General features: G+C 55.1%; 1 protein-coding gene across 4 annotated transcripts; it reads right to left on the bottom strand.

The window, feature by feature from the left end:
• Window positions 1-2064: 2064 nt before the first annotated feature.
• Window positions 2065-19214, bottom strand: NRTN (neurturin). Of its 4 annotated transcripts, XR_014880115.1 has the most exons (5): window positions 18926-19214; window positions 8830-8999; window positions 7910-8068; window positions 5348-6350; window positions 2065-3397 (listed from the first exon to the last, which is right to left on the bottom strand). XR_014880115.1 is itself a non-coding variant. In XM_085211423.1 (4 exons), exons 2-4 carry the CDS (start codon window positions 8966-8968, stop codon window positions 5902-5904), a joined length of 747 nt encoding a protein of 248 aa, XP_085067549.1. In that variant the 5' UTR covers window positions 8969-8999; window positions 18926-19214; the 3' UTR covers window positions 2065-5901. The 4 variants fall into 4 exon arrangements, 3 of the variants coding, with proteins under 3 accessions (XP_085067549.1, XP_085067550.1, XP_010723186.1); XM_085211423.1 differs by having other exon boundaries at window positions 2065-6350; XM_085211424.1 differs by lacking the exon at window positions 8830-8999 and having other exon boundaries at window positions 2065-6350; window positions 7910-8159; window positions 18926-19190.
• Between the last annotated feature and the right edge of the window lie 207 nt (window positions 19215-19421).

Here is a 19421-nt window from a genome sequence, read left to right as displayed (position 1 = left end):
CCCTCACAGAGGTGATGTGAAAATACCCAAACCTCCCCTGCTTTCACCCAAGGGTGATAGGAGCCAGGCTGAAATGTTCTCAGCTGATGCTTTTGGGCAGAGATGGTCTGAAAAACAAAGGGGAGAGGTTTGCTTCCCCAAAAGGAGAGCAAGAGGTTGATCCTCACGGGAAACTGGGGAAAGAATAATGTAAAAAAGTCGAGTTTTTGGAGCAGGGTCTAAGCAGACAGTTGCAATCTATGGCAGGAGGTGGTCAGCCTTCCTCGGTGCCAGCTGGCATGGCATGGCGTGGGGTTCTGTCCCTCCACTGGGACATCCCTGCCCCTCATGGCCTGGAGAAGTGCAGTGTCCCCTGACTCCAAGTATTTCCAGCATCCTAGAAAATATCTCCATGGCCCCACTGAGCTTCCTACCCACGGAACCTCTGTTCTGTAGGGCTACCAGCAGTGGAGAGGAAAGGCAGAGCGTGAGAGAAACACAAATCCCCATGTAGTGCAGCACCGCAGGTGGGGATGGGAAGAGAAATGGCTGAGACAAACCAAAACCCTGAAAACACGGGAGATGGAGCCCTCCGAGCTCAACAGCTTCATCCCTGCCAGGTTTGTCCTGAGTGCATGAAGGAACCTGAACAAACCCCAAAACTCTGCTTTCCAGCTTTCCTGAGCCTATGGGCAGACACCCATCCCATTTCTCAGCTGTTTCCTTTTCTACTTAAAAACATGAATGCCAAATGTCGGGGCTTTACAGCTGGCACCAGCCAGTGAACATCCCCCACATCCAAGCAAGCAACACACACCTCAACCCCAAGAAATGGCACTCAAAATCCCTTCAGCCCAGCCCAGGAGCATGACCTGTCTGTAGGCTGTCGCCTGCAAACATTATTTTCTTTCTGGACGAGTCATAGTTTCCAAGCAGCCCTCTCCAATTTGATGATTAAAACCTCACTTTGTCTTTTTTTTGTTTTTCTTTTTTCTTTTTTTGCCTTTCTCTTCTATTTTTTTCGGGCAGGCCGGCAGCGAGATCGCAGCTTTTGGAGCACACACACCCCCACAGCCCTGCACACGCAGAGATTTATGAGCCTCAAAAGATGCTTCGTAAAATATTTACAGAGCAGAGCTTCAGGGGCGAGTGGTTGAGTCGGCCACGAGATGTCAGATCTCTGGGTGGCACGACGGGGGGAAGATAAACAGACCTTTTTTTCCATTCCTGAAAAACCACTATAAACCTTTTTGGGTTCGACGGCGTTTTCATCTCTTCCCTTCTGCCCACAGAAAGAGGCAGACACCTGGGGCCGATGGGTGGTAAAGATGGAACGAACAAGTGCTGCTTGGATGAGTGGTTGAGGGCTGAACTTGGCTGGGATTCCAAATTGCAACATTCCCCCCAAAGCAAAATATTAAGCACCATCATCATCGTCTTAATACGAGGAGCAAGAAAACCACAGCCAACGCTGCTGCTGACTGCGAGTTGTTTTCCCTATAAAACTTTTCTAACCTCAGCGCTGCTTCCGGATGAGCAAATGAAACACGTTTCTGGCTGACCTTATCAAAACCTCGCATTCTCTTTTCTCCCCTTCTTTCCTTTAAAAACATTTTTTTTTTTTTTTTTTTTTGGATGTGATTTTGCCAGAAATGCTGCATCCCTATGGGGCACTTCAGCTTTGAGCCAACCCAAGTGAGAGAGCCTTCACGGGGAGGGGATGAGGACAATTATTTCTGTGGCCAAACCAGTACAGACTCATACAGGCAACAACCCAGCCCTGGTATTGTTTTAAATCAGTGATTTCGCATCAGTATATCTTTGTGATGATGGAATGACACAAACAGGGGCTGTTGGCGGATGTACATGGAGGTTTCTGCAGGAGATGGGAAAATAAAGTCAAGCTCCATCCGCCCTTAGCCTGCAGAGAGCCGCATGGACCCTCTCTGCTCTTCCAAGAGAAAACCCACATTTCCCATGCTCATCCCCATCCCACATTGGGGACGTAATGCCACACCACAATGGCTCGCTCGGAGGCAGCAGTAAGATGAAAACCACACAGAAATCGACACAACCACAGAGAAATCAATATAGTTCTCCTTTTATTTTCACTTTATCGTGAGTATGTAACAGCATCACACCCGAGTTTATGTTTGTTTAAAAAAAATAATATCATACTGCATTTTTTTTTTCCCCCTCCCAACGTTTAGAATAAATGGTAAAAATGTAATAAATGTAAACTGCACTTGGCACCATTTGGATCAATAAATAAAATCTTAAAAAAAAAAGAGAGAGAGAAAGAACGCGTTACATAGATGGCACACTATGGTATCTAAATAAATAACATAAGTTACTTCGAATAAATAGGGAGTATCTAAAATATAGATGCATTGCATCAACTTCTGCAGATGGTCGGACAGAGCCGACAATACCAGAAGGGAAATGGGGTTGCACCGATGGCGTTGAGTAGTGATGTGGGGACGTGGGGACGTGGGGATGTGGGGACATGGGGATGTGGGGACATGGGGAAGTGGGGATATGGGGATGTTGGGGACATGGGGATGTGGGGATATGGGGGTGTTGGGGACATGGGGGTGTGGGGATGGGGCTGCCTCCTCCCGCGCTCACCCTTCTCCTGCCCATGGCTGCCAAATCTCTCCTTTTTTTCCTTTTTTTTCCCCTTCTTTTCTTCCTCTTGGGTCTCAACTTGGAGGTTCTGCCTTTGTTTAGCCAAGAACAAAACCATGTGGTAGCCCTATTTATGAAGAGATGGTGGCTGAGGTCTCGAATACCGCCGTAAAACCATTTGTCTTGATAAACTGGGAGAAATGATTTCTTCCCAGCACATTTCTGGACCTGTTTAAATAAAGGACGCAACATTTGCCAGTGCTTTCACCGAGTGGAAACAATGATGTTAGGCCCATTCCCCCTCACCGATACCAAATCGGGAGTGCACCCATGTTGGCAAATGGGATCCCGACTGATGCAAGTGACAGGCGGAGCCGAACCAGAGCCAGAGCCAGAGTTACCCAAACACTGCATATGGGGATGTGTATAGTAAAACACAATGAAACGTCCCATAACTCATTATCAGAGAGTCGGGATAACATAACACTCATATTTTGTGCTGTCACAACCACTGGAATAGTTCTAAACATCTCGTTGTCGTCTCCAGCCCTCGTCTCCTGCCTTGGGTGATGGGCAAGCTGCAGGGCTGAAGATGCCCCCAAAATCCCAAAAACACCACCCGACAGATGTTGCACACCGTTATTAGCAATCAGTAACGCATGGGGTGATGAGGAAGAGAGCCAGATGAGATCGCGCCGTAGCTTTGAGCAGGGAATTTTCCATCCTTTTGCCTTTTCTGCATTGTAGACATTCTTCCAGACAGCTCCAGCTCCTATTACAGCGGAGAGGGCTGTAGAAATGGAAAGCATTAAGGGAAAGAGCGGCGGTTCTATTGGAACCACATTTCCTTTTGCAGACAGTGCGGGACAGGGCGATGCTCCTGGAGCTGGAGGACACACGTGTCCACAAGAGGACAACCCTGAGTGACACGCACGGAAGCGACACGCAAGCAAAAGCCACGGTTGGGTGATGGCCGCGTCGGCCCTGCTCGTCCCCCGGGTGTTGTGTGGCTGCACGGTGCAGCTGCAGCCCAGATGCACTCCCCGAACCATCACACGCCGCCAACGTCAGCCACTTCCCCCGCACCTCTGCGTGGGGTGAAAAAGGGAAGGGGGGGGGGGGAAAAAGGAAGAGGCGTTGCGGCTATCCGCGTTGCTTTGCAACACGCTTCGCATTGGGGGTTTCCCAATGCTTCGGGGTGCTTTTGGGGTTGCAAAGTGCACCAGGGTGGGTTCAGCAGCACGAGGGTGCAAAGCTGCTGCTGACCTCAGCCCTGCAAGCCCCGAAACCAATGGGTATCTCCAACACATCTCCAAAACCCAACACCAGGAGCAACACAACAGCTGCAAAACCTCAGCATCACCTCTGCGCTCCCGGTGACACAGGGAGCTCAGTGCTGACCCTGCTGCACTGCTCTGAGCACCTTCCTGTGCCTTTGGGTTTTGGTTGTGTGTTTGTTGGTTTTTGTTTGTTGGTTGTTTTTTTTATTATTTTTTTAATTTTTTTTTTTTGCTTGTTTAACTGGAGGCTTCTGCAACACAACTAATTTTAGTTTTATAGTAGTGAGAACTGGAACGTGCCCAAGCTCTTCAGAGCACAGTGATTATTATTAGATTTGGGTGCGTTGTGTTGCTTTATTTAAGGGTGGGAGCAAGCAGTGGGCACAGCGTGGGTCACAAGCACAGATTCTCCTGCAGCTGCTTCTTTTGGGGTCATCTTTGCCACCACCACCCCAAAATCCTGCCCGTGTCCCCAGTGGCCGTGGTCCCAATATGGCACAGAGGTCCCCCAGTGGAGCGCTGCCATCAGAGCGTTCTCCCTCCATGCCCAGGACACGACACCAATATTCTCCTTCTGTTTATGATTTGCTTTTTCTGGGAAGAGGGCCAAGGGAAGAAAACCCATCAATCCCAGGCAACAAATTTAGCCTGCCCGGAGAATGCAAAAGTCTGCGGTCTCATTTATTTCTCCGCAGAGTAAACAAGAGTGACACTGCTGTAAATGCGAAGCGGAGCCAAAGCCCAGGCCTGAGCCCTGTCCTGCATGCGCTCCGAGCTGTGCTGCCCCATTGGGAATCCCATACACCCTTAGGACAGAGCTGGGCCGGCTTTGGGGGATCCTCAGCTGCCGCAGCCCAGCCATGCTGGTGGCCCCGTGGCTCTGTGTCACCTCCATGGCAGTGGCACGTCTCCAGCCCGGCTGCAGGCGGAGGGGCCGTGGGCTTAATCCAGTTACTGCAGATTATCCTACAAAGCAGCAGCTGCAGGGAGTAAGGGGATGAGGTGTGGGGAATGGAGATGGAGCTTTTCTATGGTGTGCATGCAGCTCTGCACCCAATGTGGGGCTTTGGGGCACAGCACGAGGACCCCAACGCGGACACAGTGACAACAGGGGATGTCAGCCCCACCTGGGGCACCTATAGCCATCCAACACCCCCTATGCCCACAACACGCCATAACACCAGGCACCCTACGGACACACTGCACACGTTAGACCCTGCACACACATCCCTGTCACCTCTACGTGCAGCTCACAACCCCTCATCGGGTGACACATCTGTGTGACAACAGCCGGTGCGCAACCCAGTGCACAACGACACGGACAACATCTGTGCACAACGCCCCACGTGCAGCACACCCTGAGTGTGTGTGTCACACCCCGAGCCCAGCGCCTGTGTCGCACACCCAACCGGAGGGTCGGCTGATGGGAACCCCCTAAGTGGGACAACACTCAGACTTACACCTTCCTGTGCAGCCCCATGGTCACAGTGTACACATGTGGGCAGGGAGCAGCGCTCGGGGCCACGCGAGCGTCGCAGTCTCTCCTCCTCCCACTGGACATGTAGGGGTCCACGGGGCATCTCTCCTCCTCCCCCATGGACATAGAGGGTCCAAGGGGGAACTCTTCTTCTCCTCCATGGACAAAGAGGGTCCCAGTGGACATGCAGGGTCCATGGAGCATCACTCCTCCTCCCACCGGACATGGAGGGTCCATGGGGCATCTCTCCTCCTCCCAATGGACATGGATGATCTGTGGGGCATCTCTCTTCCTCCCACACGGACGTGGAGGGTCTCAGCGGACATGGGGGGTCTGTGGGGCATTTCTCCTCCTCCCAATGGACACGGAAGGTCCACGGGGCATCTTTCCTCTTCCCAATGGACACGGTAGGTCCACGGGTCGTCTCTCTTCCTCCAACTGGACACGGGAGTTCCATGGGGCGGGCAGCGGTGCGGGGTCCATCCCCATCCCCACCGTAGCCTTCGCCCCCATTGGGCCACCCCCCAACCCGGCCCTTCACACACAGCCGCACTCTTTGGCCGACAGCTCATTGACGGTGTAGTAACGGTTGTAGGCATCCAAGAAGGAGACATCATCATCATAGGAGAGCGGCCTGCAGCAGGGCCGCGCGCGCACCTTCTCCTTCCTGATCTTCTTCCGGCTGCGCACGCTCTTCAGCGAGAGGTCGTAGTTCCTGACGGCTGAGTCGCAGGTGCCGCTGCAGTAGCGGAACAACACGGTCTCATCCGACTCGTAGCCCAGGCCCAACTCGCTGACGCTCACCTCCAGCTCCTTCAGGGCGCAGGGTTTGTGGCGGGCGCGTGCCCGCTTCATGCGGTTGCCCGTTTTGGGGAAGAGGGGCAGCTCGTGGCCGCCCGAGTTCATTGCCTGGCTGTAGCGTTCCACCAGCGCCGAGATGAGCTGCCGGATCTCCCCTTCCGTGTAGCTCTCCAGCAGGCTGCTGTCTGCAAGAGAAGGGGAGGAAAGGGCAGCGTTCAGTGCCACAGAGCCAACCGCGGCCGGGAATCAGAGGTGCACAGAATCACAGAAGGTGTGGGGTGAGTGGGGACAGACCCCCGGCGTGCATGGGTAGGTGGTGGTAGGATGAGGGGAAATAGCATTAAATGAAAAGAGGGGAGATGATTTAGGTTAGATTTGAGGAAGAAATCTTTTATCCAGAGGGTAGTGAGGTCCCAGCACTGCTGCCCAGAGCTGTGGGTGCCCCATCTCTGGAGGTGCCCGAAGCCATGGATGGGCACTGGGCAGCCTGAGCCGGTGAGGAGCACCCAGAGCAGAGGGGTACAACTGGATGATCCTTCAGGTCCGACCCAACACTCCAACTCAACCATTCCATGGCTCTGTGATCTTTAAGTCTCCTTCCAATCAGCTCATTCTATGGCTCTATAATCCTTGAGGCCCCGTCCAACCCAACCCATCCTGTGACTCTATGCGTGGGGCTGAGACCCCACGATGGGTTCCCCACTGTGCAAAAATGAAGACCCCACAAATAACCCCACCTTCCTTTCTTCCCTCCTCCTCCTTTCTGTTTTCATCCCTGCCCAAAGCCAAACCCTTCCTTGCACAACAAGTGCATGCTTAGAAGTGCAGGGGAAAAGAAAGCATAATGAATATCTGCTGTGCTCATGGTTTCCAGCTGGCCGATGGCAGCAGTGCTGCGGGTGGGGATTGGGCAGCGTGATGTGGGGTGCACACAGCAGTGGGGACACGGGGGCACCAAGCAGCACACGGGAACCAACATTCCATGGTGGCATGGCCCCAACTTGCCAATGTGCAAAAAATTTTCCAGATCCTAAATCATTTCCTCCTGATGATGATACTACAGAAAAGCCACCATGGAGTGGTGAGAAACTCCAGCAAATTTAGTATTTGGGATGTTTGCCCATTGCTTGGTGGAAGGGCTGCTCACCAGAACTGCAATGCGTGCTGCACACACACACAGTCCAACCGCAGCTGGCAGCATCCTTATCCCCATGTCCTAACCCTGAGCCCAAGGTTTGTCCAACCCAGCGCTGGGGGAAGCACAGAGGAAAGCATAATTTGACAACTTGTCTTTGATTTCCAAATTTCAAACCAAGAAGAAGTTCCTCTGGTTTGGAATAAAAGCAAACACGCCTGGGATTTCCAGCAGCTGTGAAGGCAAAGGGGCGAGCGGCGCTCCAGGGGAAGTTGCTGCAGGATGGAGCTGCTTCCCTTCACTCTCAGCTCCTGTTTGACATTTTGCGTTTTTAAAAATAGCATGGCAATTAACAACAACAAAAAAAGGCCCTTTGGAGAAAAAAGAAAAAAGAAAAAAAAAAAGAAAAAAAAAAAAAAAAAAGCAGCTCTTAGCATGAAGATGAGCGTGAAGGTTTGCTGCCTTTTCCATGCGTGGTTTTCCTGGGATGCTCCCGACCCCGTGCTTTGCTAAACGCCCCCAACCCACAGTGCAGGAGGAAGGGAGGGATGAGGTGGGGGCTGAGACAAAAGCAGCCCCCGTTGGTGTTGTGGGGCTGTGGGTGCTTACACTGGGAGAGCAGAGAGCTGTGGCGTGGCAGGGCCCGGGGGGGTCTCCGCGGAGCCACCGGCAGCGAGGAAGAGGAAGAGGAGGAGGAGGATGCCCGTGAGGCCAGCGAGGAAGGCAAGGGGCTGTATGTCCGGCTTCCGTTGAACATGTCTCTACAAACTAAAATGGATAACATGGAACTGAGGAGCATCGATGCAATGGCTGCAAACTTCCATACCTTCATCTTAGAGCAAGTCAGAACATTGAAACTCTGCAAAACAGGCAAAACAAATATCCTTATTACACTGCCTTTGCCCGGGGCCACCTCTCCCACCCCTGTCCCCACGACTCAGGTTGGCCAGCAGCCCCCTGCTGGGCTCCAGCCCATCCTCTCTGCCCCCAGCAGTGGTCCGGATGGGACTGCAGTGGGGAAACTGAGGCACGGGGTGTGGGCTGAGCAGGAGAAAGGCGAAGGAGGTTCATGGATGGGCTGTCCCCAGTGGTGACAATGGGGTCATGGGGATATTCTCGCCCCTTGCAGCCCCAGCAGCAGGTGGCATGCGGGGTTTAAGCCTCCCTCTTGGTGGCTGGGTCTCCATCTTGTCCTTGCACTGGGGCTGAGACTCTGGTGGGTGGCTGTGAGTGAAGGACGGGGAAACCCACAGGGAGAGGACTCCACACAGAGCCCCACTGCTCTGCCTCCACCAGTGATGTGCACAGAGCCCAGTCTGCAATGGGGAACGGGGTTGTGCTGCTCAACCTCCACCCAGATCCCCGTCCCAACAGTGCACCGACATGGCCACCCCAAACCCCCCAAAACCAGCAAAAACACAAGAACTACCCCGCTCCATCCCAGCAGCACTGGGGACTGAAATTCAGAGCTGCAGCACCTGAAGATCTCACATCACCCCAAAACCCTGAAGCAGCCAGGATGCCCTTACCTGACAGTGCTGGGATCTGCCCATCCAGAGCAGGTTGGACCTGGTGGGAGCTGATGGGTGCAGCCATTAAACCCCCCTCACCGCCAGCCTTCGGAGAGCGGCGCTGACTCGCAGTCACCTCCCATCCCCTTTTTCTCATCTCAGCTCCTTGCAAACTCCAAACATTTCTCCTTTTTAAATAAATTTTCCACGGGGTGTTGGAGTTTGGGAGGGGGGTTTGGGGAGAGAGGGGGGGGGGAGGGGGAAGGGGGAGACAGAAGGGAAAGAAAAAAAAAAACAAAACACAACAAAACATAACCCAGTTTAGCAATATTTGCCAAATAGAATATACTGGGGGAAAAAAAGTGTTTATTTTAAAATGGAATTTGACAGATTCACTTTTACCCTTACTGCAGAAAACAACCCTGAGAGCTGTGCAAGTGCTGCCTCATTGCCAGCAACGCTTTATTTTACAGGATGCAGCTAATTATGCGTTAACTAGCAGTAATTATACGCCCCGTAGGTTACAAGATAATTGTAGAACCCAGCCAGAGCCTAAATATTTTCAACTGGGCTATAAACAATGCCAAGATAGAAAAAGAATAGTTTGGCCATATAAGGAGGTAAGATCATGAAATCCCTCCGTGGTACCGGGAGGCAGCGCCGGAGCGACATGCACAGCGCGCCGCGGTGCCGCGCTGGGCTGAGCACTTGGAGGGTGGATGGTGCCCCATGAGCTGTGGTGGGAGGGTCATCGGAAGGCAACGAGTGGGTTTGCCCCATGGTTGATCGCGGTGTTTGAGGGATTTCAGGCTGAGAGCGACGAGGAGAGAAAGGGGAATGCATGCTGGAAACGCTCGCGGGCATCAAATAGGTGTGGTGAAGCAATGGGGGATGGCGTTGAGGCTTTGGATGCGGTGCTGTAGGGTTGGACACAGCGTGGTCAACCCCAGGGATGGTTTCTGGCTCGTTCTGAGCCCCTAACATTTCAGCAGGGCGGGTTCAGCCTCGCACACCCTGTACAAACACTCCTCTTAGGGCAGCCAGCAATTGTGGCCCCCGCCCGCTCGCTGGTGACCTTTCCAAAGGTTGGATGGAACTCTGGCTCCAACGTACAAAACAATCAGAAACAAAAATGATTCATAGAATCATAGAATCACAGAATGGCCTGTGTTGAAAAGGAGCACAGTGCTCATCCAGTTCCAACCCCCTGCTGTGTGCAGGTCGCCAACCAGCAGCCCAGGCTGCCCAGAGCCACATCCAGCCTGGCCTTGAATGCCTGCAGGGATGGGGCATCCATGACCTCCTTGGGCAACCTGTTCCAGTGTGATTCCAAGCTTTGCCTTTGGTTTCTCTCACCCTAAGCCCCAGGCCCCATGTGCCAACCTGTGGGGAAAGCAGAAATGCAAGGAGGGAGAAAAGGAAAATCACACACGCACAGCTCACGGCCACGACTCTCCCATGGCTGACTGTGAACTTTGCCCTCTGATCCCTCTGGTTTCCATCTATCCTAAACCCAACCCCAACGATAACGTTTTGCTGCGGCTGGATGGCCCCACGCTGCCATGTGCTGGTGCCCAGCTACTCCTACGGGCGTCATGGTTCTGCCATTCTGCACTGCCCCTTCCCCATCCCTATCCTTGAAGCCTCCATCCTCCTCCAGCAAAAGCCAGCGCTCCCTGAGCTGCCCATGGGCTCAGCATCTGCTGGGTTGGGTACCACAACGCTCCTCCCGCTGGCATAGGGAACACCGGGCTCTTCCCAGCCTGCCATGAGGTCCCATCTTGGTTACGCTGCTGCTGCTCCTCCTGGGCTTAACAAAAGGCCAAAGGCTGCACTTGGGTTTTCTTCTGGAGAACAGCCCGAAAGCGCTGCGCTCTCCCGAATTCTCCCCATAATCCATCAATGCAGTGGTACAGATTCAGCCGCGCTGCGCCTGCTGCCAAGCAGGAAACTCGATCCTGCAGGAGGAAACCCTTCCCAGCAGCCCCACTCTGCAGGACCGAGCACCAAACTGAGCCCGTGCTTCTCTGCATCCTCCCCAGAAGCTCCACGTCCTCACGTGAAACCTCACAAAAAATGATGGCCAGCAGCACAGCTGAGGCTCATTGCTTAGCTGGAAAGAAGCAGCCGATGATCTTGGCTGCCCTCTGCCCGGCGCTGGGGCGAGCTCCCTGCCCAGCTCCCATCTCAGCCCGAAATACTGAGCCCATCCCTCGGTTCCACGTGTGCTTCTCCACTTCATCACCTCCCCCACTGCTCAGCAAAATGTAGAACCGACGGAGCTTCTAGCTGGAGGTTTCTTCGCTCCATCTCCCAAGCGCTGGAATTTCTCACGCCTTTCCCTGCTCAATGGGAGTGCAGCATTCCCATCCCATGGACTCACAAACGCTCGTGGGCTGCATTGCATTCGGGACCATGTGGGCTTCATCCACTTCTCACGCTCTCAGGTTCTCTCCTCCACGACCATTTCCAGCTGTTAAGCCGACTCTCGTCATCCTTCAGACTCCTCAATGCTGAGGTGAGGGGAGAAGCTGAGCTTCATTTTTTACCCTAAATCCTTTATGGCGGAGAGAGGGGGAAGAGGAGACGTGCGAACGTTCCGTCCTCGGGCTTTGAAGCCTAGAAGCCAGGGCGCCCAAAAGACATTATATTGTAAGTATGTCATAAATTTTCAGTCGATTCATGCTTCCGGGCATTGATTCATTATTTTCAAGCTCTCGGCCTCGGCCACGGAGCGAGAATGGATGAGGCCATGGAGTGGCCGAGGTTTTTGGCAACACGAAACACTTGGAAAGATCAAGGCCTTGACGGGACATCAGAGAGAGCTTCCACCTGCCACACTGTTTATTTTAGTGCCTTACATGGGAGCCAAGCTGCTTTGAAATCCCGGCTCCTCATGACTCACCCCGCAGGAATTAAACAATTTCCATCCCGGCTCCGTGCTGTGGCGGAGCAGCTGTGGTTCTTCCAGGCTCCTGGAGAAGCCAATGGATTGAGCAGCTCCCAGGGGTCCCAGTACCACTGGTGAGGATGGGGACAGTGTGGTGTTCAGACGGAATGTTCCTCAAATGGCCCCGAGTTGGGGAGATCCCCTTTGGAAGGGGAGATCCCCTTTGGAAGCGCAGCCCCCAAATGGCATCGCTGTGTCTGAGTGCTGTAGGTTGGACGTCGTGCTGAGAAGGGCTGCGGTGGGGATGCCAGTGCTGCAGGGTCAGAACAGCCCCAAAGTGGCAAAACGTCCCGAAACGGGGAGCATCAGAAGGAAACATGCCCCAAACCCTGATCTGAGCTTAATGAATTAGAACTAAGTGGATGCAGAGGAGAGAAAGAAAGAAGAGGTCCCGAACTCCAGCTCTATCTCAGGGTTGCTCTGTGCCAGCAGCCCCGTGGCAGCCGGCAGCACCGTGCACAAAGCACACGTGGGTTTGGGGCATCTCGGTGCCCCGGAGCCATGCTGTCACCACTGCTCCCTCTCCCCTCACTCCTCCCCAGCTCTCCTCGTGCACTCTAAGTAAAACCAGAGCCCCGCGCTCCACATGGATCTGCTTTCCCAAAGTGAAAAGCAGCCCAAGGCGAGGAGCTGCAGAGCTCTCCACTTTCCCTCATTCCTCCCACAGGGCTGGGGACAGCCCCTCGTGCTCCACTGCTGTGTGTGCCCGCTCCATGGGGCTGCAGGGGGAGAGCCAGGAGGGTCAGGGTGCTGCATCCCTTGTCCCTACCACCACCTCTCCCAAGGGGCAGTTCCTTTTATGACCTTTATCCACTGATTCAATAGGTTTAACCAGCAGCAGAAGCCACCCTTTGTGCTAAGAGATGGGAACGGAGAGGTAAAACTACAGGGAAATGTTTTATGATTGCATTGCTCAGCATCAACTGGAGCAGAGAGCGCGAATGCAAAATCACTCCTTTGAGGTGGGAGTAAACCAAGGACGTGAAACACAACGTGATAGCAAAAGCACTGCACAGAAATGGCCCTTTGATGGTGGGCAGGAAAAGAAAATAGAGCATGGAAGCACTCCTGTCAACAACACCAGAGGATTCTCCCCAGAATCTTTACGTCCAACTTCAACAGGGAACACGCAGGCAAAGAGGAAATCAGTGCTAACGTGAGCCAAAAAAACACAAGTATGACAGCCCAGGCACCCATGGGTGCTGGCAAATGGCGCTTCTCCAGCCCCAAATTTCCCACTCCTGCCAAAACCTGCTCTGAACGACAGCCCTTTTGGAGAGATGAACCAACCCTTCCAACGCTAAATAACCGCACGATGCCAGGAAGAGGTGGTTTGCTGAAGGAAACTAATTGCTGTGGCTTGTTTGAACAACCCCAGCGCCTGGGGAAATAGGGTTAAAAGCTTACATTTTGGCAGCGGGGCTTGGGCCCCAGATGTGCTTTTCTCTGGGCCAATTTCGACACCACCGGTATCCGCAGAACCTCCTCCTGCTCTGAGGAAGTCACTACGGGACCCAGCAGGACCGGTGGCACAGGAGAACACTGAGGAATGCGGTCCTAAAAGCCAGCAATGCCACCTCCAGCCCAGCACTGGGGCATCCCTCCGTCTGGCTGTCCTTTTTCCCAAAATCTGCTGGTTTTGCACAGAAGGAGCTGGTTTGTCAAGGCGCCCGTCGGGGATTACAGTGCTTTGCTGAGGGCAGGGAGACCCGATAGAGGTTTGCAAATCCAATTTGCACTAAACCCTTCCAGTGGGTTTTGGACGGTGCACGGGATAATATCACATTAGCGTTTACCATCCGACTCCAGCAGCAGCTGCCGACATATTGAAGCACTTAGAGCTGCTCCACAGCGACTGAACCAGGAATTCCTCCTGAGACGGCGACGGTGGAGTGCTGGGAATGGGGATTTCGTGGAATCACAAAACATCCCGAGTTGGAAGGGATCATCAGGTCTGCATTCTGCCTCCGCACATGGTCACCAAAAATTCACACTGTATTTCTGAGTGCTTCCTGAACTTTGTTCCCTTTGTGAAGGACGGGCAGCCTGCCATGAGGAGCTGTAGGGTATAAGGGAGCTGTAGGTCCACCATGAGGAGCTGTAAGGCCACCATGATGGAGCTGTAGAGCAGCCATGATGGAGCTGGAGGCCATAAGGAAGTTGTACAGTCACCAAGAGGAGCTAGAGGGCCACCATGATGGAGCTGTAGGGCATAAGGGAGCTGCAGGTCCACCACGAGGAGCTGTAAGGCCACCATGATGGAGCTGTAGAGCAGCCATGAGGAACTGTAGGGTGTAAGGGATCTGTAGGGCCACCATGAGGAGCTGTAGGGCTACCAGGATGGAGCTGAAGGGCCACCATGATGCAGCAGTAGAGCAGCCATGAGGAGCTGTAGGGTGTAAGGGGTCTGTAGGGCCACCATGAGGAGCTGTAGGGCTACCAGGATGGAGCTGTAGGGCGTAAGGGATCTGTAGGGCCACCATGAGGAGCTGTAGGGCCACCATGATGGAGCTGTAGGGCGTAAGGGATCTGTAGGGCCAACATGAGGAGCTATAGGGCTACAAGGATGGAGCTGTAGGGCTGCCACAAAGAGCTATAGGGCCATTGTGAGAAGCTGGAGGCTGAAAGGAACCTGTATGGCCATCAGGAAGGAGATGTAAGGCCATGGGGAGCTGCAGGCTGCCACGAGGAATCTGTAGGCCATAAGGGAGCTATAAAGCTGCCATGAAGAGGCTGTAGGCCACCATGAGTACTCTTCTCTAAGCCAAACAAACCGAGGAATCTCAGCCACTCCTCATGCTCTCTGAACCCTTTGCCATCTTGTTGCCCTCCTTCGGACACTCTCTAAAAGTTTTGAGTCCTTCCCACCAGTGGGACATGTTTCCCTCCAGCTCCATTTCAGCAGCCCTAAAAGGTTGGTCTGGAGAAGGTTCAAAGCTGGGAGACGATGAGGGCTGCAGGCAGTGGGGAAAATCAGGGCAGGTGTGTAAAGCACGGTGGGTCAGGACTGCCTGGTGCTTTGTGTGCACGGACACCATCGTGACAGCACCATGGCACTGTACTCCTGTCCCCATGGGCAAACTGCCTGTGGGGCTCAGGGATTTCCATAGGGGTATGGAGGAGCTGAGCAGCTTCCATAAATGCAGAGCTTTGCCCTCAAAACCTCACCACCAGTGGTCCCAGGGTGGTGGCACTCAGATCTGTGCTGCCCAGAGCCACTTGGGAACAGATATGGCAGAAGTGTAGCCTGGGCAGGATGAGGCAAACAGCAGCCATCAGTCTTTCCCCACCAGTGTCCCTCCCCACAGTCACCCACCTGCCTCACACCAATGAGCCCAACCCCATTGTCATGGGCTGCACCCCATACTACCTCTTCCCCATGTCCCCAAGCACTTCAAGCAGGGATGCAGCACAGCCAGCATCCTGCAGGACCACATCCACCGCTGCCCCAGGAAGCTTGTGAGATGCTTGGAGGGCTCGTGCTGCCTTGCTGCTGGCTCCTTGCAGCCCTCTAAGCTGCTGTGGATGAGGGTGGACACCCAATGGGGGCATGGCCCTCGTAGGAGCACAGGGCTGTGGCACTCGGCGCAGGCAACGACAGCCTCTTGCCTCCTCCTGTTGCTCCACTGCTGGCACCATCCTTCCCAGATGGCTCCGTAGAGCTGCTAAGCCTCAAAAATGCAGTCTTAATAAGCCTGCACCACTTAACGAAGACAGCAGCTGCCCTGTAAAACCGCAGGCGAGCCGTTCTATAGGGGACAGCCCAGAGGGACAGGGCAGAGTGCCTGCTCCAAGGGGTGTGGGTGCATTGGTTTGTCTCCATGTCACCCACTTTGGTCCCCTACCCTATGCATGGGCATGACATTCATCTGTTCTGCCACAGGCAAGGCAGCAGAGAGGGAAAAACCCAGGGAACTACGAAATGTCTCTGCTGGGAGCATCCCATGGCTGCTCCTCCCCGTGCTGCTGCTACCTGGGAACCACAGTGCCACCGTGTCAATAGGGATGCAAGGCCCACAACCCCAAATAGGAGTGGGAGCTCTGCCCCATCCGGGGGTCCCTAAACCCGTCATCTCTTTAGAGGAGAGAATCAGAGAGCAATAAATACACTGTGTGCTCCCTGCCTGGCCACAGCCAACAACAACATCATTAACGGCAAAAAGAAACCACCAAAAGCTGCACAGAAGCTGCTGCCTGGTCACAATCTGAGCACTCGGTGCTTTAGCAGGAGGTGGGCGAGAGCAGCTCTCAGCCATGGGATGTGACTACAGAGCTGCTCCCAGCCCTGCAGTGGAGCTGCTTGCTCAGTCCATCCCCCAAATCCCAGGGACTGTTTGCTTGCTTTGAGAACTGCCATTTGCTCAGTTCCTTCTGGGATGCATTTTTCCACAAGATGAGTTTGCAGACCTCTTCACCCAACCAACATTGCCTGGAAAAACAGCCAAGGTGAAATCAAGGGCTCTCCAAAGCCCCATGATAGCAAACTCTGTGCCGGGCACCACCCAGGAGAGCTCACAGTTATGGTCTCAGCACTGCTTGTCCCCACAGCCCAGACCCTGCAAGCTCAGCCTGGCCAATGTTCAAAGGAAACCTTTCCTGCTTGGAAAAAGATTTGGTTCCATCCAAATCTAAACACTTCACAAAAAGCACCATTGATGGCACCAGCATTCCTTGTCAGGGGGCTGACAGGCTGGTGACGTGGCCTTTGAACAGCTGCAGGAGGAAATGCTTTTTTGTCATCGTTTGAGAACAACGCAGTGGCAAATGACTGTTTCAATTTAGCTCGTTGGAGTTACAAAGTGAGACCGTTTGGGGTTTCGTGACAAAGAAGTGAACAGAGCAAAACTGCTCGTGGCATTTCCCTTCCTGGAGCAGTGGCAGAAAGACTGGCTCCTTCCCATGCTGGGGATGCTCCTTCCCATGCTGGGGATGCTCCTTCACACGAGAGCATCACTGTGGCACCAGCAGCAGCCAGCTTGTGTTTCTTTTCCCTTCTTCCAACTTCAATGAGGAAAGACTGCTCCAAATGGGCCAAATCACTGGAAGAGATGCGGGGAGGGGGGAGGAGGGATTCCTTTGGTCTGATCTGCAAAGGATGGGGCTGGAGCAGGATGCTCGCCCAGATAAGGACATCAGCCGGCCCCAGAGCTGCATCCCTGCAGCATCTTTTGGGGATGCCAAGGGCATGGCAGAGCACGCAGCATTCTGATCCTGACCCTCCTGACCAGAGCTGTTCCTGTGCTTAGTGAGAGCTCGGCTCCTGGCAGCAGGGCTGTGCACACGTGCTTTAGCTTGGAGCAGCATGGAAAGTGCCTGTGGCACCAGGGGAAAAAACACAGCAGTGAAACACAGCAGCCCTGAGCCACGTGCCTGGGCCGTCCATCCACCCCACAGCATCCCCCGTCAGCCACCTCTCAGCCCCACTGGGTACCACTGGATGCTCCAGGGGAGGATGCTGCCATCACCAGGCTGCCCCAAATACAGCCCTGTGTGGGACTGCCACAGGATGGGCCTCCCTGTTAGAAAGCTGCATGCCTAATGCCACCACGTCAGGCATGGGGACAGCCAAGGTGACACTGCTCTGATTACACTGCTGCATGGGCCAGGCTTGGGACCACAGGAGAGGCATTGCACATCTCAGACCATCCCCTGCATTCATTCCCCTGTAGGTAGAAGCCGACCCACAAAGCACACCCCAGAGAGGTGAGGTTGGCCCAGCAGCTCTGCCAGGGGATCCCACTGGGAGAGCAGGGAGCTGCTGAGCACCGAGCTGTGATTCACAGCTGCACCATGGGAGGGCACCCAGTGCAACCACCACCAGCCCGGCTCTGCACCCACCGAGCCCTCCCCCTGGAACCCAGGGGTGCTCCCAACCCGGGGACCCCAGTTCCAGTGCCTGCATGTCCCTGGCTACGTCCCAATAAGCTGGGCCAGCTCCTGCATCCATCTGAGGGTGCTGCGAGGTGCTGGGTGCTCTCACCCACCCCAAATTTGCAGCCACGCAACATGAGAGCAGCCCGGTGCTGCAGGTGCCTCTGATCTGGTGCTGTTAAAAACAAACCAACCAAACACCATAAGATGTAGAAATGAAACAAAAAGAGTTGGTTTACCCCAGCACTGCTCCGGTGGGGACATGGGACAGCTGGCAGCCCTCCCTGTGCAGCAGGCAGGTGCCTGGTGATGTCCCTAAGGATGCTCACACCACAGCAGTGCCACATCCCAGTGTGGCATCATCAGCTCCGCTTTGTCACTTGGATTTGGTGCTGCTTTGAGGCGCACCTGGGCCCCAGATAAAGCCAGCAGCTTTAAAAACCAACGGGCAAACGAGTGCTTAAAACCTCTGAAAGCGTCCCTTCCGGGCCCTCCCGTCCCCACCTGATTCCTCCGCCCCGCATCGCGCCGCGTCTCCGCGCTTCTGCTGTTCGACCCGGCAGCGCACAGCAATGCGGGATCGGGGATTCGGGATCCACAGGTGATCCCGCTGACAGAACCGGGACTTCGACACAGGGCCGGAGCTCCCGACCGCCCCTCCCGCCGCAACGCCCCGGCGCCGAACTGCGGGGTCGGCTCCCCGAGCAGAGATCGGATTTAAATCAGTGCCGGCCACGAGCTACCATATATGTGCAATAAAGACATCTGAGGTCTACGTTGTTTTGTTAAAGCCTTCGTACGGAGAGTGGGAAATTCCCTCCCTCGACGCCGCGCCGCCGTTGGCCTCCGATCCCCGCGGAGCTCCGGATGCCGAGGATCGGAGGGACCGAGGAGGGCAGAGCCGGTTGGAGGTGACGGTGCGGCGGATCCTTTCCGTTTCTTAAGCTAATATTTAGACAGGACGCGTTTTCTCCCCTAACCCGAAAGCGCCGCAGCACGAGCCGTCCGAGCCGTGTTTGCCTTTCTGCGCTGCGGGACGCTCTCCAAGTATGAAGCAAACTCCTCCGGCAGCCCCAGCGGCACCGGACGGGCGGGGGGCAGCGGGGGGCAGCCCGGTTCTGGAAGCACCGCTTCGTGGGGCGGCTCCGCTTGTTGGGCTCCGCTTGTTGGGCTCCGGGGGTGCGAGGGGTCGGCGGCAGAGCCGGGACCGGGCTCGGAGCGATCCCCGGGGGTGCGGGAAGGATCTGTGCGGGATCCGTGCAGGTGCTCCCGGTTCCACGGGGGGTTTCTTACCTGCAGGCCGGGCCGGTGCGCAGCGCTCAGCGGCGGCTCCGCGCTTGGACCGGGACGCGCGTGGGACCGGGAGCCGCCATCGACGAGAAGCGGTGCGGTTCGGTTCGGTTCGCTGGTGCTGAGCCCGGCACGGCTCGGTTCGGCTGTGGCACGGCTGCGGCACGGCTCGGCTCAGCACGGAGCGGGGGGGGCTCGGCCACCGCCTCCTCCCCGCGGCGGGGGGCGGGTTTGGAGCGGGTCGGCTCCCGAGCCCCGCCCGGTCCCGCCTCCCTCCCCCCGGTCCCGGGCTGAGCTCCGGGCCGAGCTCCGGGGCCGTTCCGCCGCCCGGTGCCGCTCCCGGTGCCGCTCCGCACCCCGCGCATCGTTTGATCTAATCCGTAATTTCTTTTCTTTTACCCCTTCTCCGTTTGCCAAAGGGAATAAGAAATAGTTGGGAGAGATGGGGGTCCTCCATCCCCCACGGAGCTCGGGGACGAGGAGCAGTGTGACAAGCTCT

The sequence above is a fragment of the Meleagris gallopavo genome, chromosome 30 (assembly GCF_905368555.1).
Source record: "Meleagris gallopavo chromosome 30, MGAL_WU_HG_1.1, whole genome shotgun sequence".
Classification (NCBI taxonomy): Eukaryota; Metazoa; Chordata; class Aves; order Galliformes; family Phasianidae; genus Meleagris; species Meleagris gallopavo.
Note: the sequence above shows the minus strand (reverse complement) of the source record. Positions and strands in the feature narration are given on the sequence as shown.